The sequence below is a fragment of the Cyanistes caeruleus genome, chromosome 24 (genome assembly GCF_971803275.1).
Source record: "Cyanistes caeruleus chromosome 24, bCyaCae1.hap1.1, whole genome shotgun sequence".
Lineage (NCBI taxonomy): Eukaryota > Metazoa > Chordata > Aves > Passeriformes > Paridae > Cyanistes > Cyanistes caeruleus.
In genome coordinates this window covers 3462501-3485771 of record NC_141724.1, presented here as the reverse complement: position 1 = coordinate 3485771, position 23271 = coordinate 3462501, and the positions used below count along the sequence as shown (strand labels likewise).

The window sequence follows — 23271 nt, the reverse complement described above, 5'->3', positions numbered from 1 at the left end:
CTGAGGCTTTCTGTTTATGGCTGTGAGGGAGCAAGCTGTAAACCTGCCTGCAGCCGTAATAAAACCCCAGACACAGAGGACACGGCTCTGGGTTATTGCATGTCGCTGGAAACTGCAGAACTGGAGGGGGTGGATGCTCTGATAAAATACCAGGGGCAGGGGATTCTGGAAGTATTCAACAGGTAACAGGCAGCCAGCAGCAGGACAGGCTTTCCTTACAGCTGGAGTCAAGTTCTGAGAGCTGCCAAAAGACACAACGCAGGCACTGGCAAGGGGGACAAGTTTGTGGTGCAGGGAAAGCAGCCTGGACTGCCCTGCCTGGCAGGAGCAGGTGGTTGGGGATGTTGATGGGATGTGCAGCATCTCGGGGTGCTCTCCCCCATGTGGGACCTGGTTGGGCAGTGTCCCCAGAGGGACCTGTGCATCTCACACTCCCAGAGCAGGTGTGGATTCCCTGCACATCCAGCCCTTCCCCTGGGGCAGCTGAGGCAGTGGGGTGGAGTGAGATGGGACAGGACCCTCTAGCCCCACAAGGGCTCTGCCGTGGACTACAACTTGACCTGACCCCCTTTTCCTTCTCCCCATAGTCTTCCCAGGGGCGTGGGGCCAAGCATGGTGCCTGCAGCAAGGCATCCCAGTTCCCGTGCTGGGGGGTGATTCCTGTCCCCACCCCTTGGATGCAAACACCAAGCCAGTGAGCACTGTGGGCAACGTCGAGCTGAGCTAAATCTGAGCCTTTTCTAGGGGCACTGAAGACACAAGGGGGATCTGAGGCACCCAGGGGTGAGCAACGAGCACCCCAGCCCCACTCTCACCCACCTACCTTTGCACGTCTTCCTGTCGGGCTGGAGCATGAAGCCCATGGGGCAGCTGCAGTGGACACCGGTGGCCGCGTCGTGACACTTGCTGTCACAGCCTCCATTGTTCACAGCACATGTCTCTGCATGGGAAGGGGAGAGAAAGGCTGGGCTCAGGGACCGGTGTTCGAAAGGCTGGGGGAGTCATGCCATGGGAGATGTTCCCCCCATGCCACAGCCATGTGGCAGCGGGTACAAACCTCCCTGCAGAGCCCATGGAAACCGCCCTTGGCTCTCACACAACAGCAACGAGGCCACAGAGCTGTGAAATAATGAACACATGGGAGCTGCGTCCCCCACAAACAGGGCCTCATGGAGGCTCCTTCGGCAGCTCCAAAGAGGAGGAATTTGATTCCCAGGGGCGAAGTCATAGCACTTGTGCAAAAGCAGCCAGACACAGGTCCTGCCAGGAGTGCCCAGCTCCCAGAGATGTGGGTGCACAGCCCCAGTCTCCTGGTGGGGTGGCAGGGGGGGTCCTGTCCCCCTCACTGCCACCAAGCTACCGAGCCACCAAGCCACGGGTGACCCTGTGCTGTCGGTCCCTGTCACCCATGGCTCAGGCACGGCAGCTGGTCCAGTGTCTCATTTGGGAGACACATCATATAATTAAAACACACACTCAGAGGCAGGCAGCATCAGTGGAAAAAAAAAATCCAATCAGTGGAAAAAAAAAAGCTGATTATTTCAGTATTATCAAAGTCAGCTGTTGATGGTAGGACTAGAAGGGACACTAATTTAAATGAAGTATTTTCAGCTTGACAGCTTCCCTGTGAGATCAATCCTCAATTTCAACCCTAACCACCAGAACAATGGTTTGAAGTGCATTAAGTTGTTCACAAAGGATAATAAAATATTCCTTTCAGAAGGCTGGTTGCTTGGATAAATGAGGCATTTGGGCTTCAAGGAACCCAAGTTGAAAATGCCTTGAAGAAATTCCTTGGAAAGAGCAAATCCCAGGTTCTCCTGCTCTTTGCAAGCGCTGCATGGGGTAGGAATGACTGAACCATCCAACCATTTGCCGCGGGGCTCAGGAGCTGGGATCGCTCTGTGCTCGTCTTGCCACTGCTATTTTTATGATGTCCCATAATAAGAGAACAAAAGGGACCATTTTATGAAATTAATCGCCAGCACAATTACAAAACCTAACGGCAGGGGAAAGATTTCTGCAGATATTATTCGTCCAGCCAGGTCCTTGTGCGGCCCAGCCAGGACCATCCCCCTCCCTGCGGCACCGGGGCGAGAGACACGGGGTGGCTGAGGGAAGGGAAACTTTCTGAAAGCCCAGTGAATCATTTGTTTAATGCCAGCCTTTGTTCCAGCAGCTGATGCAGAAGCAGCCTGGGGAAGATTGATTTAGCAGGGTCACCATTGAGATGAGACCATTGGCTTGGTTCAGGTGCTGCTGCCAGCAGGATCAAGCTGGAGAAGCAGCTGCAGCAGGGAGGATGGAGCTCTGCAGAGAGTGTGGTGCCATGGGGATATTGTCACTGTGCTCACAGCCTCTTCCAGCACTGTGGTACCCCTCCTGGCCCCTTTGCACCTTTGGGAATTTCACCTGAGATTAAAGCCAGTCCCACCCACCGTACCAGGGCAGCTGCCCAGGATGGGCACTGGGTATGAGCTCGGTTAGCAGGGCCAGAATACCACTGCAAACCCCTCTGTGAAGGAGGGGACCCTGTCCTGGGTTTGTAGAAAGCTTGGAGAGGGCTGCTGGGGTACCTGTGAGGCAGTGGAGGTTGGCAGCACAGGGCTGAGCTCCAGAATGGCCCCGGGGAGCAGCAATTGTTCAGCAGAGCTGGCAGCCCAGGGCTGCTCCCAGCCTGGCATGACTCACCAGCCACACAGGACTTTGGTGAGGCCTCCATCGCTCAGGCAGGGAGAGGAAAAACTTCACAGACACTCTCACACACAGACTCTTTTCCACCCTCCTCCATCCCAGCTCTGGTCTCACTGCCCGACTGCTGTGCCATGGCACTCCTCGCCTGCTCAGCACCCTCACTGCAAACACTCTGGCCTCACTTCCACCTTCTAAGAAGTGACAATCTCAGCAGGATGCAATCCCATGAGCCAGCAGGGATAATTCTGCAGTAATTGGAGGGATTACAGCTGAGCTGTCTGCAACGTGGTGATGGCGTGGATCTGGGGTCCCCCCCTTCTCCCACCCCTGTGTAAAAAGCTCTGCAGAGCCCTCCAAAAGCTGCAGTCTATGCTCCCTATGCTGAGTTGAGCTCCCACAGCTCCTGGATGTGCCAAGAGTTCGCCTGTGCCCAGCACATCCAGGAACAAGATTTCCCACCACAAACAAGCTGCTGCACATTCTGCCTTGGTTTCCTTGGTGGCAGAGCAGAGGCATCACCTTACCTTTGTGAAGGGCTTGGAGACCCCACAGGGATGCAAAGAAATCCCTGGGGAGGTGCCCAGCCCTGCAAAGGGCCATTGCAGCTCTGTCATTGTCGCAGCTCTGGGCTGAGAGCCACTGTGCACAGCGAGACCAAACCCTGGGACACCCTGGAGGTCCCAGAGGGGACCATCCTGGAGTGGGTGAGCTCTAGGAAGGCATAACTGGGAGTGCACAGTGCAGAGATGGGCACATCCCCCTCCCCACCACTCAGCCCACTGTGAGCTCCTCCTGGGTGTGGGGGTAGCCACTGCCACAGCCACTGGAAAGCAAGTTGTCACCCCCGGCGCCAGGCTGGATCCACCAAAGCAGTGTGAGAGCCCCGTCTCATGCAAGCACAGCAGGGGCAGGGTTCCCTGCTCTGTCCCCCAGCCCAGCCCCAGGCTGGCCTGGCGGGGTTTGGAAGCAGCAGTGGGGCAGGGTTAGTGAGACATGAGGTTAGCACAGCCGCAGCTCAGCCCCCGAGCCCCGTTATGATCTCGAGAGGAGAGACCACCTACGGTTAGACCCCTTCATAGAGATAGAGAGAACAAAAATATTTACCATTAGAAAACGTCTCAAGGATAACGTGTTGCTGGAAGTGTCTCTCCCCTGTTTAACATTATAAAAAAGTGATTTAGAAACAGTGTCCAGCAGGGAACTTGGCTGGTGTCACACATCAATGGGTTCAACTCTGCAGTGGAAACTGTCCCTTTGGGCTTCTTCTCTCCCACCTCCCGAGCATTCCATGTACCTCAGCCTCTCCAAACCCCCTCCGGCTGTGCTGGGCTGGTTGGAGCCCCATGCAAGTGGGAGAAGCGTGTTATGAGGAGCATTAGTGCAGCCTGTTAGTCTGGGGAACCAGGTCCTCGCCCTTGTTGGGAACAGAACCAGCACCAGTGCCAGGGCAGGCGGTGATCCCCGAGCGGAGCCACGTGGGCACTGCTCAGCCAAGGGCTTTGGGAAGGCGACCACATACTGCCTGTGGCGCTTGTATCCCTTGGATTCAGCAGCCAAACCAGCAGTGAGCCCAAATCCTGGGTGTGCTTGGGCTCTGCCTCACCAGTGGGTCAGTGCCCCCCAGCTGTAGGTTCAGAGCTCCCAGCACCATCAACTCCACAAAGCTGGGGAGCATCAGCAGTGCCGCCACAAACCGCCTAGGCGTGGGTCAGGAAATCAGCCATAAAACTTGAGCTGGGTTTAGTTTCCTTCTCCATCTAATCATATTTCTTCCCTGTCTACCCCCTCCAGCTCCACCAGTGCTCACAAGTGGGGAGCCAGCAACAGCCCTTCTGCACCCTAAATATAGATGGGAGGGAGCTGCAATGATGCCTTGGCTGGTAAATCTTCCCAGAAAGCTAAAATCTACATCAACTGTGACAGCTGTTTTTGCATCTCCTTGTGGGCACTGCACCCTTGGCTGCTGGAGGGCTGTTTTATGTGCTTTTTTTCCTTCTTTTTTTTTTTTCAAAGGCCGCTTTTGGGGCATAAATATAAATATATAAGGTCATCGGCCTCCCCTCCAGCTCCCCCTCCCCCTCATGCCTGCAGACATGTTAGGAGCCATTAGTGATGGCCCCTGTGCTTAGAGGCATGTTCCTCATTATCTGCATTTTTAAAAGCAGCAATAAAAAGCGGAAAAATGAAAAACACTGGCCGTGGCCTAATGAAACTGTCACTCAGAGGGGCTGATCATGCTTCCTGCCGTGTGGTGTGATCTGAAGGGAACCTGGACCAGGGGCCTGTCCCGGCAGCCCATCAAACACACCGCGTACAATTTCAAAGCCCATGGCCTGGGGAACGACTTTGCATTTCCCCTCACTGGAAACTTTATTCCCCTTGAAATGATGAAATATTTTGGAGGAAATGGGGAAGGGGCGGTGAGGGGGGCAGTGTGGATGGGGGAGGGCTGTTTGCTGTGCCTGAGCCATAAAACAAGAAAGGGTGGTTATAAATATCCGAGCAGGTACCTCGGCTGTAAATCTGCTGGCCGGGCATCCCCGCGGGGCAGCTGCTGGCTCCCAGGGGCTGGAGCACAACCCCTTGGTGTTCCCACGGTGGGGCTGGGGAATCCCCCAGGGAATGCAGGAGCTTGGCAGGTCCCTTCCTGTGAGAGGGGATTGCAGAGCCCAAAGGGATGAGACTGGCATGGTGTGATGGTAGGCTTTGGGCTGGTGCTGCTCCTAAAATCCTCTAGTGCAGTGTTTGATTTCCCCTGGATAAGGGAAGAGCTCACAGGGATGTGCTGGCTCTGGTGGGAGATGCCTCCCCAGCAGGTACAATGCAGGGCGTGGGGACAAAGAGGGAGACTTTGGCCAAAGACAAAGGATGAATGATTTTGGAAACCCCCAAATCCCATCCTCACACCTGTGGTAACCAGGGTCTGAGTGCAGAGACCACCCCACCCAGCAAACAGACTGCTTTGAAGCATCCCCCAACTCATGAGATGCTTTGGAGAGCTGCTCCCTCACCCCCAACACCCAACAGGTCAGGGGCATCCTCGGTCCCAAACCTGCCCAAGTCAGACGCCACACGCAGGGCCCTTCATCCAGGAGGAACCCACCAGCTGACACACCCGGGGTCCTGAGCTCCCCACCCAGGCACAGCAACAACCCTGGGAGGCTCCTCAGAGGTGGGACAGGACGCAGTGGCTGTGGGAACAAACATGAGGACGGCAGGGAGCAGGGGCTGCGAGCGCCGGCCGGCAGCCAGCAGGGATTGGGATCCATCCTGGGAGCAGGCTGGGGGACAGCAGCGACATTAAGGCAACAGTGAGCTGAGGGGAAGGAGGGCTTTGCTGGAGGCTCAGCCCCCAGCACCCCTCAAAGCTGTCAGGGAGCAGCCAGGGGCTCAGGGGGCATCCTCTGCCCTGAGGACGGAGCCGTCTGTGGAAAGCACGGAGAGTTTTCTGTTCAGGCACAGCAGGAAGATGGGGAGCCAAAACCTCTCTTGCTTTCAGTTCCCTTTTCTTTTTCATTTTGCAGTAAGAACTCAAATGTCTCAAGCAATTGTGGACTTAATCATTCCCCAAATATAACATTTTTTAAATCAAAGCAGCTGTTAAACAGCACAAGCATATGAAACCAGTAAAACTTCTATCTCAAGGATACTTCATCAAAACTTCATCAAGGGGCTTGATGTTTTACAATTTGAAAATGCACACAGGAAAAGGACAATTCTGGGGGTGGTTGAGTTGTCAGGTTGTTGGGGTTTTGGTTTTTTTTATTTTTGCAAGACAATTGTTCCTGAGCTGAGGCCCCACAACACCAAGTTGGAACAGATTGCTGTGGGCAAACCTGCCCCATCCACATCCCTCCTCAAAAGCTGCCAGTGACAGCAGCAGTAACAATTCCCAGCGTGGGGACATCCTCACAGCTCTCTCTTCAGCAGCACAGAAGCAGGCAGGGACCTCTGCCTGCACCCCAGCGCAGCAACCTGTCCCCAGATGTCCCCTCAAGCACGACCAAGATCACTCCTGCTCCCCGTGGCTGTGCAGAGACACATCCCTGCACCCCTGGGTACCACAGCACCCCTCACACACGCTCTGAGCTGCCCCGGTCTCAGCAAAAGGAAATCGCTGCATGCCCAAAGCTTGGGAAAAACCCTTCACCAGGCCAAGGACAATTCACCTAGGGAGGAAGATGAGCTATCCCCCTCCCCAACCCACATGTGGGCCATGGCCTCACCTACCTATGCACGTCACCCCGTCTGAGTGCAACAGGAATTTGACGTGGCAGCCACACTTGGGCCCCTGGTCGGTGTCATCGCAGGTGTGCTGGCAGCCCCCGTTCCCGTAGTTGCAGGTCACTGTGGGAGCAAAGCAGCAGTGTCACCAAGGCCCCAGCTCCTTCCCTGCCTGGCATCCACATGTACCACATAAAGCTGGCTTGGAAACACCTTGTCCGTATCCTCAGAGACTTCTCTCCCTCCTTCCCTTCCTTCCTCCCTCACAGATAATTCCTAAAGCCCTTCACTTTCCCTTTGGGATCTTAGCAGATGCGGGTTGTTATGTGGTTTCTCATGTCTTCCCTCTGCATATCTGCTAAATGCCACCAGTGGAGTCCAAGAAAAGGTGGGCTGGCTGACCCTGAATCCCATGGAAGGGCGAAACTTTCCTAAGCTCTGGAATGCATAGGAGCTTTTGGGAATCCCTGTCAGCCTTCCCCAAGGGGCAAGGTGTGCTGTTCATTTAGTTTAGGATTAAACCTTTATTTCATCAGCTATTTTACACATTTGCTGCACACAGCAAATGAGAAACAAAATAAAAATAATTGCATAAAGACACACATATCTATTTAATAACGCTGGCACTGCCAGTGGGATGCTGGCAGGAGATCAGACAGGCTGAGAGCACCACAGCCCCCAGGGGTTCCTGTGCTCCTCACATGCCAATTGCACTCTCCCTGTTCACCTCCCCTTTGGAAAGTGAAACACTGGGACAAGAACAGGGAATGCTGAGCCTCTGGGACCCCCTTGAACTGCCATTTCAGCCTGGTCACGTAAGGACACAACATCCCATAGAAAAGGGGGCTGCCAGAAGCATTGTCTATAAGGCAACAGAGGCAGAGCTGAGCATGCTGAGCTTCAGGCTCAATGAACCAACTGCTATCAGGGGGTCAGGACTTTGCTGCAGGAGCAGGAGGCATCTGTGCCATGGGGACAGGGTTACGGGGTCCCTGGGAAGCCGTATCCCCAGTCCTGGAGTGCTCCTTACGTTTGCAGTCACGCTGGTTCTTGGTGAGCTCAAAGCCAGGGCGGCACTCACAGGCGATGCCTCCTTTGGGGGTCTCCCGGCAGATGTGGGCACAGCCATGGTTCTTGTTCATGCAGTTCATACCTTCTAAAAGACAAAACAAAGCAAAGAAATGCTCCAAAAGCTGCTGGCACTGGTCAGCAGTGGAAGGATGTCTGAGGTGGGATGGGGTAGGGAGATGAAGGAAACCTTGTCAGTGAGGACCTTGTGGGAGCAGGATAACCCTGGCCAGCTCCTGGCACAGAGCTGCTTGGGAAGGTGAGCAAAACCACCTGGGAGCCTTTGACCTTTGATTCCCTCCCACCATGGGTGAGACCCTGCTCCCACATCTCTCAGTGGCTTTAAACCCCATTGAGCTCAAGACCCAGCACCTGCATCCCTGTCCTCAGGAGGAACCACCCACTGTGGCACCAGGAGGAAGGAGCAGCCAGCTCATCCCTCCTGGACATGCAAGGGATGGGGACACAGGAGATGACACTGCAGCTGCTCCCGTCCTGGGCACGGTGAGATTCCTGGAGAGCTGGAGTGACCAGCACAGCTGGGAAGGAGGAAAGCAAAAACACTCAGCTGGCTTTGCCAAACAGCAGAGATAAAAATCAGCAGAGACACAAAAATCTCTCATTTCCTCCTATTTTGGCTAAGAGATTGCTCCAGACAGCAACAATTTAGAGTTGATACCGAGACAAAGGGCTCAGTGCTGTGCAAGACCTGGCAGGGGAAGATGTGTCTCTTAAGGTGTGAGGATCTCCAGGTCCTTCTGTTTATCAATAAATTGCTCTGGCATAGGATTAACGTCCCCTGCTTAGTATTGTTGTGCCTGGTCAAGGGGCCTGTGAGGGTTTTGCTGCAGAACATTTGTGACCTCTCCCAATGTGCCTGCTGCAGATTCACTTTCAAATCTGCCACACCAAGAAGCCAGCAGCAGCACCTAAACCCAGGCAGGAGTGGCCAGAGGTGACAGAGGACAGACTTGCCTGATAAATGCAGGGATAGAGGGTGCCCCAGGGTGTGGAACTGCTGAGCACTGACCTTCAGGGCGCTGGATGCAGGTGTGCTGGTTGTCACTGAGGAAGAAGCCCTCCCGGCAGAAGCACTCGTAGCTGCCCATCATGTTGACACAGGTCTGCTGGCAGCCGCCGTTGCCCTCCGAGCACTCATCCAGGTCTGCAGAGAGAAGGTGGCAAGGGGTGAGCACAGCTCCTTGGCACGCCAAGGTGATGGGGACTGGCTGGGACAGATCTGCTGGGCAGTAACTTCTGCCTTACATCTGTGATCCTGCAGCTGGAAGGAAGGGGAATGCTTGGCGGTGCAGGGTTGAAGGCAAAGCACAGCAGGAGTGGGTGCAGGGATCACACAGCTTCCCTGACAGATGGCCTCATTTTACAGAAGAGAACACCAGACCACAGAGAAAGGGGTTTTCCTTGTTCCAGAAAACCCAAAGCACCCTGGATACTCATGCAGGATGCTGGCTGCAGCCGGCCCCTGCTCCCAGCCCCTCAGAGCCTGTTGCCAGCTGGGGATGCCTGCACTTCATTAGGAAGAGCTGGGAAACCTTAGCCCAGAGCAGGGATAATTACTTGTAAGGAGACTCGCATCCCCTGCCCTCACACCTGTTTTGGTTTAACAAGCCAAGGCTGCAAGGGGCTGAGATGTGGCCCCGTGGCAGCAGCAATGCCTTCACCCTAGGCTGCTTCTGCTCCAGCCCTGCAAAAACCTGCATTTAATGAACAGTAACTGCCCATTGCTCTCTCTTTAGAGGCTTTTTTGGGACAGTGGTCCAAGCTGAACTCACCAGTGCCTTGAGGTGCCAGAGCACCCAGGACGCCGGGCTTGGGCAGAGACAAATCTGTGCCGTGGCCGCCCCTTGCCCCCTCTGCCCGCGGGGCTGGGTGATGGTGTCGGGCCGGGAAGCGAGGGGCCCCATGCCAAAGAAAACGTCCTGTGAACTCGAGCGTTGCAGAGCTGTGGCTGAGGGGAAAACTGAGCCCAGCCAGCATCGCCCACCGGAAACGCCACAACAGCGGCTCAGTGACGGCACGTGCCAGGGGCTCCGAGGCCCCCCAGCATCAGCCCCCTCCCCAAACAGCACAGCACGCACCAAACCCCTTGCTTTTGGGCAAAATGGATGGAGAGATGGATGCCCCAGCAGTGTGGGTGCCTTGCACTGTGCCCCAGCTCCTGGCGAGGCCTGAGGGGACGCTCAGAAATCTCAAAGCAGGGCTGCAGCTCTAGCTGGAAATAGCCAGCGGAGCCCAGGGGCACCCCACAAACTTGTTGTCTTGGAAAGGAGGTGTTGAAAACACCCTCTCACCCACAGGGCAGTGAAGGCTGACACCTGGGCTGCAGCCAGGCATCCTCTGTGATGGCAGGGAGGTCATGGCTTCCTCCAGTGCTCATCCCAGCCAAGCTATGTCCTGCAGATGCCAATAACCCCACTCTCAAATCCCTCCACTTAAAACAAGGACTTAATGTTTTGCAACTTCTCCTTCCAGCTCTGCTCAAAAATGAGAAGGTAGCCATTCAAACCCAATGGCTGAAACAAGACTCCACAGCTCTAGTACCTGTTTTATTAAAGGCAACGGAGATGGGCAGAAGCCAGCATGGCCTATGTCAGGACGGGGGCTTGAATTCCTGTCCTGGTTCAAAAGCTCGCCCAGGGTGGGCAATGGAAGGGCTGGTGGTGGCCACGTACCCTGACCCCTCTCCAGTTGGCTCCTGCCCATGGCACTGGCAAAGCCTGGGCACAACACCCTGCTTTGCTCTGCTCCTCTTTCTTTTGACTAAAAGGGGATGCAGGCAGGTTGGGAAAAGCACATCAGGATCAGGCATGAGATGTGGGATGAGCTAAGGAAGGGCTCTAGGTGGGAGCCAGCATGCTCCCCCCACATCCCTGCTTGCCTGGCTGCTCCCAGCCATCTCCATCCCCTCCCACCCAACTCTGTAAACACATGACGTCCAGCTTTCCTTTCTTCTCCTCGGGCTCATCGTCCTCCGGGAGAGGAAGGCAGAGCCGCCCGCCCGCGCCTCCTCCCAGCTGTGTAAATCTCCCCCCTCCCCGAGGAGCCTGCAAAGATCCCGGTGATGGTGCTTAATGCAAAGCGTATGTGTCCATAATCCCTTCCCCCTCCTCCTCCTCCTCCCAGTGACGAGCTCATTAATGACCCCTCTGCAGACACTAATTAGAAAATAGCCTGAGCTGCAGGCGGAGGGAGGCGGGCGGCCCTGGCCCCGGCGCTGCCACCGCGGGAGGATGCGGGTGGATGCGGGTGGATGCGGGAGGATGCGGGAGGATGCGGGAGGATGCGGGTGGATGCGGGAGGATGCGGGAGGATGCGGGAGGATGCGGGTGGATGCGGGAGGATGCGGGAGGATGCGGGAGGATGCGGGTGGATGCGGGAGGATGCGGGTGGATGCGGGAGGATGCGGGAGGATGCGGGAGGATGCGGGGGACGGGCGCGGGCAGCTCCGCGGGCCCCGGGGCTCTGACGGGAGCTTTGGCTCCGCCGCGGCCGGATGGAGTTTCGGGCGGTGGGAAGTGGCAAGGAGGATGCACGGCCTCTCCGTAGGCAGATGCCGGGTTTGTCTTGGCGCGGGGATTATTTATCCAGTCCCTTCGCTGGTTCCCATCCCCATCATATTTACTATTAACTCATCTATTTTGGCAGGTGCAGGGCTGACCTCAAGCACGAGCGGAGCGGGTGGCAGGGCCCGGGTGAGCTCGTCCTGCCCTCGGCAGCGGCACAGAGATGCTGGCCCGGCCACTTGCCGCGGCAGGATGCGGCTGTGGGGAGCCTGTGCCTCACCCTCAGCAACTCCAAACCAAACTCTCCCAGTTTTGCCTCACCCCAACCCTCCCAGTCTACAAATGGACCCACAGAAGGAGTTTTTCTCCCAGCACTGAACATCTTTCTTGGCATCACCCCCGTGTAATGGGGAGCGATCCTGTCCCCAGCGAGTCACTGCAGCACAAGACATGCCTGCAGTGGCTTCATGCCCTGAGAGTGCCACCAAGTTCCACGGCTCCACAGCGGGACTCAGGCTCTTGGGTCTTGGGAAGTGCCAAGCAAAGTAAGCCAGCAGGTCGTTCCTAAGGTGCTGGAGCAGCTGAGGAACTGCAGCATGCTGACATCCCTCACCTAAGCAGTTGTGGCCGTCGTGTGCCAGGCGGAAGCCATCGTAGCAGGTGCAGCGGTAGTTGCCGGGGATGTTCACGCACTCATGCACGCAGCCCGCGTTGTCTTCCCGCTCGCACTCGTCAACATCTAGGGAGAAGAAGGGTGGGAGAACTGCAGGGCTGCCCTGGCTGCTGCCTGCCAAGGGTGCTGCTCTCCATCTCCAGCATCCTTCCCACCAAGCTGGCAATGGACGCTGGGGTCTTCTGCTCTCTCTCCCTATTCCAGCTGGTTGTCAGCTCCATTATCACCTGCAGCATCCCTCCAGACCCTATAAAAACATCCCCATTCTCCCCAGCCTAGGTGCTGGACTCCCAGCTAACCCAGTCTTGCAGCTTTAGCTTGATGCAGAGTGCTGGGAACCTCTTGGGATTTCCCAGGGTTCTGGCAGAGCAGCCTGTCTCCATGGCAAAGCCCTGCAGTGCCTGGAGCGCTTTAATCCCTCTGCTATTTGTACTTGGCCCATCCTGACCCTGAACCTGCTTCAAGCAGAGCTGAGATTTTTCCCCTGCCCCAATCCTGCTTTCCTCCTGCTGCTGCTGCTCCATGAAGCCCATTTTCTTTCCATTCCCCACTCAGTTGTATCTATAGATAGATATATGCCTATACCTATATCAATACTTACATTTACACTTGTATCTACATCTGTATTGATACTCACATCATCTATATGTCTATTTCTCTTATATTTAAGTTTCTGATGTTTTAGCTGCTAATGCAGCTCTGCAGCCTCAGGACCAGAAATCCTACAGGAAAATAAGCCCAGCTTTGTTTAAAACAAGTCCAAACCATGCCAGGACAATGGGTGCCACCATCACCAGCAAGGACAGAGTCCTCTCTGTCCCCATGCACTGTCATCAGGAGTTTGGGGCAAAAAAGAGAAATAAAAGGTTTACAATGGGCTGGGGTGAATAAGCGGCCTTTTTACATGGGCCAGTGCTGATGAGCCACCACTGGCCTCTGACATGCTAGGGCTGTCACTTGTCAGCAGGGCTCTGGCTCTGGAGCAGCATGTCCCTACCTTTGCAGTGCTTCCCATCCCCAGTGTAGCCGGACTTGCAGATGCACTTGTAGGACTTGGGGGTGTTCTGGCAGATGGCATCGATGTGGCAGTTGTCGGTGCCTTCCACGCACTCGTCAACATCTGCAAGTGGACAAGTGAGGGGAACAAAGGGGAGATCCTAGGACCTCTACCCTTGTCCCCATGGCAGCCACCACCCCAGGTGACAGATCCCAGCAGCCTCTGGCTCCTCAACCAGCCAGTGATGGGCTCTGGACATGGTGAATCACTGGGTCCACTCCCAAACAGCATAACCTCTGTCCCTTCTTGGGCACATCACCCTGAGACTCCCTGGCCCTTTCATGTGTCTGATGATAGAAGATGCTGCTCCAGCATTCCTAGTCCAGGCTGGAGCCAGCCCAGGCAGAGGTGAAAGTCTCTGTCTCCAATTAGCTGTTTCCTGAGCCGACCAGGCACACAAATAATTGTCATTGCTTTCTATTCTTAGGTGCCAAGAAATATGCACGAATTAGCAGGGACCACACTAAATAAACCTGGGAGACAGGAGTGATAAGCAGGAGGGAGAACTGGGAAAAGCATCAAGGCTTCCTTGGGGACATGGACAAAATTTGCATTATCTCCATCCCTCTTTGCCCCTGAACCTCCTTTGGGATGCAGTGCAGTGGTACCCAGGACATCACATCCAGAGTTCCACATGCTGGCAATGGCCTCAAGCAGCAGTGCCCAAGGGTTTGCTGTGACAGGAGGCTGTGGGAGTAGAGGTTTTAATAGTATTTGGGAAATGGAGAAGCCTCAAGCACACAGAGTGGAGGTTTGTGAGCAAAAGGCTGCTCAGCTGGCTCTCACTGCCTTCCCTGCTCTGGCAGTCAGGGAGATGTAGTGCCCTGAAGTGGACACATCCCCTCTGTGACTGCCAGTGCCTGGAGATCAGGCTGCTGAGGGCCAGGTGGGGGCTGAGCATTACCCACAGCCCCTCAGGTATGGCAGGGCTCCGAGAACAGCCCAGGCTCCAGCTCCACGTGGGGAGCATCAGTGCTGCTCCTGGAGGGATTTGCCTCCACCTCCTCTCAAAGCTATAGGAAGCTTCTCACTGGGGAAGTGAGAGTCCTTCCAGCTTCTCTGTGCCCCCTCAGGAGGAGCACGAGGCTTCAAAGCTCTCAGCTGCCTTTCAAAAACTGCTTTTCAGCAGCCCCAAGAACAGAAGTGCTCTGGGAGCTTCCCAGAGACCCAAAACATCCCTGCAAGTGGCGGGTGGGCAGGAAGCCCTGCAGCCCCGTGGGACAGGGGCCACGGCCACGGGAACGCCAGCCTGAGCCCTGTCCCGGCCACCCCGGCGGCTCTTCCTTGCCGGGAGATGTGAGTCACCCTGCCGGGAGGAGAAGAGCTTTGTCTCTGCACCGGGGAGGCACGTGCCTGTGCATTGTATAAATATTTACAGCCCGCATTCATATTTGTTATTTGACATTAGCCATGGCGCGCGGCCACCACGGCCTCCCTTGGGCCATTAATCACCGGCTGGAGGCTGACCCACCACGGTGGGGACAATGGAGGGATTGCACAGGGACCAGGGCCCTGCTCCTGGCTGGCACCTACAACAGCTGTGGCACTGGTCATGGTACCACAGTGCTGAGGCTCCCATAGCACCCAGTGTCATCTCCTGCCCATGCCAGGGGTCCCATGGGGCTCTCGTCCCTTTGAAGAGCTGAGTGTGGCTGTTCAGCATCCCAGTGACTTTGCCTTGGGCTCCTGCATCCCTCACTGGGCTCCCAGAGGGGTGGTGGGAGGTTGTGGCACTGGAGCAGGGGGATGTGGAGGGTGCCAAGTGCTGGCCACAATGTGCATGGGAACTCAGCGGCAGCAAAGCTGATGTTGACCCAAAGGTCTGCTGAACCTGCAGATCCTGGTCCTGGGCCTGCAGGTTGGGATCTCCCCTTCAGATGTTCCCCCAAAGTTATAAATCACGTTGTGGTGCTTCGAGCCAAGGTGCCAAGGTGACAGCTGTGTGGTCCAGCACCCCGGGCACTCCCCCCAGCACACAGGTGGGAACCAGCACCCAAACATTTCAGAGCATCCAGCAAACCCCATCTCCTGCCCCTAAAAACGCTCAGAACATGAAGTGTCAACCAGGCATAAATCACATCATTGAAAATTTCCCAGCCTTTTGCCAGGAATCTCACTTTTGGGGGAATTTTATTTCCTATTTCTTTTTCCTTCTGCTCTGTCAAACTGAACCATGAACAACATGCATGAGGCACCAAATGCATCTCTGGCCCTTTCCCACTCACACATGTATAGCATCCTTTTTTTTTTTCCTATTTTTTTTTTTCTTTTTTTCCCATTCTCTAACTTTGTTCTCTAACTTTGGAAAGATTACACAACAGCAAAAGTACAAAAGAAAACATTATCAATTTTCCACCATGTAATTTTTCCAAAGCTGGAGTCATTCTGAAAGGTTAAGGGATTATTTAAAAAAAAAAAAAAAAGAAAAAATTGTCTGTGGGAAGAGTGAATAAATACCCTCATGGGCACCCCAGGAGCTGTCCCAGGATTGGCAAAGATCCCAGTCTTAGAATGCTGAAATTTTGGCTCTTCAGTATCTTTCAGAAATGATGTAGTGAATTTAAGTAAAACCCTCTGAAAAGCTCAATTTTTAACATTTTTGTCAACACAAGCAGCATTTTCCCATGAAAGGGAAGGTTTCCTCTTAGGGCAGCCTGTTTTTCCTGCAGGAGAATTTTCTCCATACAAAAAGCTGCCTGTGGCCTCACTGCAGGTGCTCTGAGTTGCTGCCACATGTGAGAGGGTTCATCTCCAAGACAAGTGAAGATTTTTTTTTTAAAGTAAAAAATCATTTCTAATGTTCCTGCCCCTATTTGCTCTCCATAATTTCTCTCTGGGGTGTGCCCTGCTTGTCCCCCTACTCTGGGGGACCAGCTCCATTCACAGTCCCAAATCCAGGTGGGCTTTTTGGAGGGTTTGCCAGTCCCCCTGCAGATCTGTACCCCTACAGCCCCTCCAGGTCTTCCTTCCAAATAATGGAAATAATCAAACAAATAATCAAATAACCCTGGTTATCACCCTAGGCTGCCTGAAATGAGCCCAAACCGGGCGGCGCAGAGGGGCGCACCTCCCTCGCACTGGGGAATTCTGCTCCCGGAGGGGAATTTGATTTGGATGAAGATGTTGAAGCCCCATCTCCCTGTCCGACCGAGCTGGGGCTGCTCAGGGCTCCTGGGAGGGCAGGAGCATCCCTGGCACGGCCGCCGCCGGGGGCTGCGGCGAAGGGCAGAGGTTGCGCGCTCGCCCCGCGCCTCGGGCCATGTTTTTTATTCCGTTGTGGGTGGGATTTTCCAGCGCTGGCTGTTGGGCCCCGTTCCGCTCCAGCTGCAGCTTTATTCTTCATTTCAAAGGCAGCGGAGGCAGACGGTTTCAACGCCACTGCCATTTCGAGCGTGCCAAAAGCGGGGGGACCGCCACGTCCCCGGGACCGGCGCGCACCCACCGGGAGAACCGAAGGGCTTTGACTGAGCGCCTGCGGGAGGCGGTGGCAGAGCCCCCGGGCACCACCTCTGTGCCCTGCGGTGTCACACCCGACAGCGAGCAGGGGGATAAAGCAGCAGCTCGTATATTTTTAGAGCCTGGATTGAGGCTCTTTCCTTATTTTGTTTTAAAAAAAATAATGAAAGATGGTTTTAGCCGTAGGCCGAAAGTCCCAATAAATTTGAGGAGGAGGGTGAGATGGGATAGCAAAAACTGGCCAGAAAAATCCTAAACAAACAAACCCACCATCCTTTTTCCCCTCTCCTGCAAGCGCTTCAGCTTTTTCTACAAATTAATTTTATTCTTTGTTTTTATATAGGTATATATACTAACAGCCTGTCTGTATGGGGATGTGTGTGTAGCTGTTGGCAGACATGCAGAATTTCCACTCGGCCTTAATGCCAAATTTAAGTTTTATAACTTCAGTAGCTCCTTTTACCAGGGTATTAATAACCACCTCAGACACTGTGGTGCAGTTTATTAATCATTTGTTCGTCCAGGGAGCTCGCAAGGGCGACTCATGCTGCGCCACAGCATGACGGGCTCAGGGTATGGCCACGGGCAGTGGCAGCCCCTGGGAGGGGATATGGGCCAGGAGAGGGGAGGAGGATGCTCTGCAGGGCAGCTTTCTGTAAATTGGCTAAAGAGGAATCATCAGCACTCAGAGATCCTGACTCAGGTGCTGGGTGATGTCGTGCTGTCAGGATGGGGGTGCCAGTGGTCTCTGGGCAGGTCCCTGTGCACAGGATGGCTCAGAGGGGATGTCCGAATCTCACCATGCAATGGTGACCCCTCAACCAGCCCGGTGCCCTGCACATCCACCCAGCTTTCCCAAAAGAAGGTTGGACACAGGAGATGCAGCTCCAGCACTTGGCCCTGTGGAATGATGGAGTACAGAAGAAGGAGGAACCCCAAGTCACAGCGAGGACCTGAGGCCACTCCCAGCCTGGTGACCCTACCGTCCAACGCCCAGACCCTGCCCTGTAACCCTCACCATGGGTTTTGCTTCCCCACAGCTTTCAATGACCCAGCAAAGGGCTTTTTTTATCCCCCTCATTTATGCTTCCCATTCCCATAAGGGCAGAGCCAGGTGAGCTGTCCATCCTCTGCAGCAGTCCAGCTCATCCTGATGGATCCCAGTTCCTCCACCATTCCCTAGGTAGGAAATGCTCTCTCCATCTCCTCGTGCCAACCCTGGTCACTTCAACCCAATTCCATCACCACTTCCCCACAGAGGGTTTGATGCTCCACGCCAGCAGCGTGTTCCTCTCCCCATGGAATTGTCATTGCTGTTGTTCCTTTGGCATATCGGGCTGACCCAGCCTTGCCTTAAAAAATGTGTTTGTTTGTTTTTTGCTCCCGGGAGCAACAATCTCAAGATCTCCAGCGGGGACACAGCCTCTCCAAAACACAGCTGGGCATCCTCCAGTGCTGCCTGACAGAGCAAACTTTATTTGCCATCCCAGGCTTCTCCTAAAGCCTCTCAGGGGACTTAGAATTTTGAAAGTGAAGGTTAAGGTCAATCATGCATACTTTTTTCCTAAACAGAGTACTCTGGTGTGGCTGTCTGCGAAGGAAAAAGTCTATATAAAAAGAAAAGAACCCCAGCTCCTGAGTATTTGGAGAGAGCAATACATCAGCACTGGAAGACTCAAGGTGTCTGAATATTTATACTCCAGTTGGCAGTTACAAAAAAACTCTTCTTCCCTCCTTTCTACCCACCCCCTCCCCTTTTTTAATCTCGGTACAGGCACGTTAGACGCCCTCAGTCAAAGATCTCCTTTGAACTGTGCATGTGAAATGTTTACAGTTTTACATTTCATATTTCAGCGGGGTGGAGGGGACAGGCACAACAGTCACACACTGTGAATGCTGGAGAGGTAGGAAGGCAGAGGCCAAGGGGGAGGAGGTTTGGCGGCAATGGGAGGAGAATCAAACATCATCTCCACACTGCAATTGGAAAATTTTAGACTCCTTAAAAAAAATACAGACAAATACTCCCTGGCCGTGTAGGTTTTGCAGGTGCATCCCACCACACCAGCCCCTCACGTGGGACAGTGGCTGTGGCCCTGGGCAGCCATACAGCACCAGCCAGGAGAGCTGGTGTCGGCCGTGAACCATCGAGTGGGCTGGGCTGAGGCTGTCATCCCACCCAGGACCCTGAACTGGGGTGCTGGGAATGCCAGGGGCTGCAAATTGGGGTGCTGGGGTCTCCCAGGGAGACGCTGCCTCTCCCTCCCGGCCCCACACCACATCATCATCTGAGGGGATGTGCAATTAGTTGCAAGGAAAAGTGGCAAATCCTGGGATGTGTTCCCAGGGATGAGGGTCTGTCAGAAAGGCTGGCATTGCCTGAGGATGCTGCAGAGCTGCCAGTCCCTGGGCTCTGTCCTCCCAGCCTGCAGGGAGGAACTGATGTGGGCAGACAGCAGGTAAGGGCACTGCTCCAGTGAGAGCAGGAGCTCAGGGCAAACCCTTCTGTCTGGAAGGCTGTGAGATGGACTGACAGACAAGAGGTTGGAACTGGTGACATTATCTATCCAAAACCTGGAGGACTGGTGGGCACAGCAGCGTGTAGGCAGCTTGGCCTGGGGACCACAGGGAGACAGTCCAACCCAGATGTGAGCGCATGTCAGGAGCCTCCTCCCTATGGCTATTTAGATTTATATTGTCAGTTCTCCTCTTGAAAGCTTCCCTAGCCCTAAGCTGACTCCAAAGCCAGACAGGTCCAGTGGCAGACACCCTCCAGGCCCAGAAGCCAGCTCTCTAAATCCTTCCTTCCCCACAGGCTAAACTTTGCAGGGTAATGCAGTACAAGAAATGAGCCAGCAAGCCCAACCCATGACACAATGTTACCCCATCAAGATAAGACCATCCCATGGGAGAGGAGCCCTTTCCAGCCCGTGACAGTCACCTGGCAAGGGTGGCTGTCCCTCAAAAGGGCAAAGGTTTTGGGGTGATGTGTGCCCCATCCTTGGGGTGTCACCTGGCACACACGCCTGATGCTTTTGAGAAATTCCCTGCTAACACGTCCCAGACACACACAGCGGGTTCAAAGAGCTCAGTGACAGTCAGAAAACCCAGGAGGAAGCAGGTTCCGAGGAAAGGCACATGTTGTACCTGCCATCAGTGATGCCCTAATGATGCCCATGAGTTTGGCCTCATCCAAAAAGGACCAGCACCAGGCCCACCCCTGCCCAAAGCCCTTGCAGCCCCATAGGCATCAACCTTTGCCTCTCTGCAGACACCTTCCCCCCTCCCCAGCTCATAGAACCCCTCAAATGGATTCCTGAGAGGGAGCAATTCTCCAGCACAGCCCCGTGGCTGGTGAGCAGCCGGACACCCGGGAGGAGCCAGGGCTGTCCCAGGGCGATGCACTCCGGCACAGGATTGAACTCACCTCTCTCCACCCCCACTCCACCCCTCTCCTTCCCTGAAGGGATCTGTCAAGTCTCTGCACGATGGAATTTCACTTTGCTATTTTAATGCAATTCTGGCTCAGGCTTAAATGGAACTGGAAACCAAAAGACCTTAATAAATAAATATTATGATAAGAAATGAAAGCAATGCATACACTCAAGATAATTTGAGGGGGGATAAAAACCTAGACATTCCTTTCTGTGCCTAAATCATAAAGCTTTATGTGAAGTTGGATGCCTTCTCACCAAACCTTTGCCCTAGAAAATCTCTCCTGCTTGCCCAGGCTGCCCTCCGGAGAAGTCGCCTATTGTTTTAGAAACACTTTGAGCCAGATAAGACAATAGCCTTGAAATTCCTTCTAACTTTGTCAGTGACAGGGCTCGGGCGACCATGCGCGTGGCTGGAATCCTCCTACAAGAGACCTTTCATTATATCCTGCGCTCCGAGATTTCATTCACATGCTATTTAATCTCCCCGTACGCACAAACATGCAGCTGCCACAACAGCACAGCCAGAGCTGGGCTGGAGAAACCTTACATGCTATGGAAAGAAAAAGAGAAAACCCGGCAGATTGTACAGATAGTGGAGAATTAAGGAGAAAAACCCCCTTTGAGACAGCCCAGAGGATCATGTATAGGGCTGTGTGTGCTCGTGTAGGCACACGCACTCCCGTGCATGTGTATAGAAAAAATCTGAGCTAAATATAGAGGTGCTATAGAAAAGCAAAGGTATAGATAGACCATACATAAAGCTCCGTGTGTACGTCTGGGAAGGGGAGGCTCTGGCTCAACACAGGAGTTGTGAAACAGAAAAGCCCAAAGTTGATAAGGATGGGACATGCCTCTCTTTCCAGGGGAAACAGCTCCCTTAATTTTCAGGCTTAGCTGTGCTCTGCTACCCGAAGTTTCCTGCTGCCCACAACCCTGCAGCCAGCATCTGAGATTCCTTCGTCCCGATGAGAACCCCGAGCACAGATGCAGCCTCCCGGCGTTATCAACACCCGCTCCGCCATCCCTGCCCTCCAACCCAGCCCGGAGCAGCCTCCTCACCCATCTCACAGACACAAAACCAGCAGAGCCCCCCAAGCTCTTCCAAACAGCCACATTTTGCCTGTGATGGATGCAGACTTGTTTGCCCACCCTAATTTTCTGCCCCTGCACTCCCTGCCTTGAGATAAAGAGTCCAAACCAGAAAAACCTAAAGTCTAAGAAACGCAACTCATTAAAGAGTTTACAAACTCAACCCCAGCTCCAAGGCAGTAGGCGAGAATATCTGCAAGCGACATTTAAAATCCCCTCCACTGTTTGTTGTTACTGCTGCTGCCTTTTCCAGCCTGCACTTAAACCCCAGCTCTAATGAGGAGATCCGGCTGCCCAATCCACACATCAAACAGCAAACCTTCAAGCAGGGAAGATTTTCTCTTACCTTGACTGGCTTTATTTGCCAGCGTGTTTCCAGAGTGGAGGAGAAAGAAAAGGATGGAAAATCCAGCAATCTGCAAAGCTCCCATTGCAATCCCAGTCTGCAGGGAGGAGCGGGGGCAAGAAGGGGGATTTCTAGTGCTTTAAAGGAAACAAGGGGCTGAGCATGCGAAGGAAAATCAAGGGGAGGAAGGGGCTCTCTCCTTGCCGTGTGTGAGACAGAAGGAGGGAAGGGAACTGAATTGATGGAAAAAGCTGCTCTGGGTTCAGTTTGGGGCTCTTGGTGTTGCTGAAGAGGAGAGATCGAGGGAGAGAGACCCAGGGCAGTTGGAGGAAAGTGGACTCTATCGCCCTCTCTCTGGCGGCTGCTCTGATCCCTTCTCCTCCTTTTTTTTTTTTTTTTTTTTTTTTTTTTTCCCCTTAAATAATCCCAGCCAATTCCATTTTGCAAGAGCAGCAGCAGCAGGAGCAGGAGCAGCAATGCTGGAGGGGGGAAGCAGGCGCCTTGCCCTGGTGCTGGGGACCTGGGAAAGGGGAGTGGAAAGGAGAGCCCCATCCAAGCAACGCCCTTTTTCTCTCTCCCAGCCTTTCTTTCTTTCTTTCTTTTTTTCTTTCTTTCTTTCTTTCTATTTGGCTTTGGTTACTCCTTCACAGCTCCCCCCCTCGCACCCCCAAGGCTGGGCTTTGCCTGCAGGAATTTACAGTCTGCGCTGAAGGAGAAGGGCCAGTAGCCATGGAGACTGCTTCCCTGGGAGCAGGGAGGTCAGGCAGAGACCATGGGCGATCAATGCATCAATGCAAAGCCCCCTGCAACCCCCAGACCCACCCTGCACCTCGCAGCCCCTCGGCCAGCCAAGGGCTTGGGGTGGTGACAAGGGGAGGGGGGCCAGGGGGAGGCATATGGCATGGGAAAAGGCAAAGGGTAGAAAAGAAAATGATAAGGAAAAAAGTATATATAATTAAAAAAACCAAGAGTTTGCAGATGGCACGACCTGGCTGGGCTTGGTGGCTGTGAGAGCATCTCGGGGTGCTGGTCAGGGGAAAACAAGGCCAGAGAGCAGCTCTGCTGGCTGCCCTGAGACGTGGGAGAAAGACTGGGAAAAAGGGTGGAGGGGGAAGAAAAATAACTTTCTGAAATATTCAGGGGTGGTTTGTTTGCTTGTGGGACCTTCTCACAGCCCAGTACCCTGGAGCTGGGGGCACCCCAGGGAGGCAGGGGGACCCCTGCCCCACCTGGGACCGTCCTTGCACTCAGAGCTGCTGGCACCATCTCTTTTCTGGGGTGTTCCTGCTCCCCAAACTGGGAGAGGCATTGCCAGCCAGGAAACTGCAGTGGGAGACAAGGCTGGAGCCAGAAGCAGGATCGGGAGAAAGGTGTGCAGTTATTCCACCTGTGCAGGGATGGGGTCCAACAGCCCTAGCGGTCATCCTGCCCACAGGGTCATCCTGCCCACAGGGTCATCCTGCCCACAGGCTCCCTCCCAGCCCACTGTGCTGCCCCTACATCCTCCTGAAACCCCTTTTGTCCTAATAACCCCTGAAGATACCACAAAGGGGGCTGGAAGCAGTGGGAAATGTCCAGCTAAGCCAAAGCACCCACAGTGGAGAGGAGGGACTGCAGCTGGACAGGAGGACACTGAAGACTCACTGGGTCTTCCCCTACAAAAACACCCCCTCCCTGGGCTGCCCTCATGGGACAGGGACTTTTCC

At 54.4% G+C, this 23271-nt stretch overlaps 1 protein-coding gene across 18 annotated transcripts in view; it reads right to left on the bottom strand.

Annotated features, from left to right (window-relative positions):
* The window catches only part of SCUBE3 (signal peptide, CUB domain and EGF like domain containing 3), a 32331-nt gene extending 10248 nt beyond the window's left edge, over positions 1-22083 (bottom strand). For 5 of the 18 annotated variants that reach the window (XR_015279051.1, XR_015279052.1, XM_023941888.2 and 2 more), the window contains exons 1-8: positions 21566-22079; positions 13181-13303; positions 12124-12249; positions 9017-9151; positions 7949-8074; positions 6925-7041; positions 3799-3846; positions 824-940 (exon numbers count right to left, since the gene is read on the bottom strand). Coding sequence is in view for 14 of the 18 variants with exons in the window: in XM_023941888.2 (XP_023797656.2) it covers positions 824-940; positions 3799-3846; positions 6925-7041; positions 7949-8074; positions 9017-9151; positions 12124-12249; positions 13181-13303; positions 21566-21650 (877 nt within the window). In the remaining 4 variants the exon portion in view is untranslated. Of the gene's footprint in view, positions 1-823; positions 941-3798; positions 3847-6924; positions 7042-7948; positions 8075-9016; positions 9152-9252; positions 9569-12123; positions 12250-13180; positions 13304-21565 lie in introns of those variants that run through there. The other 13 variants (XM_086862100.1, XM_086862102.1, XM_086862101.1 and 10 more) reach the window with 8 other exon arrangements.
* Positions 22084-23271: the final 1188 nt, after the last annotated feature.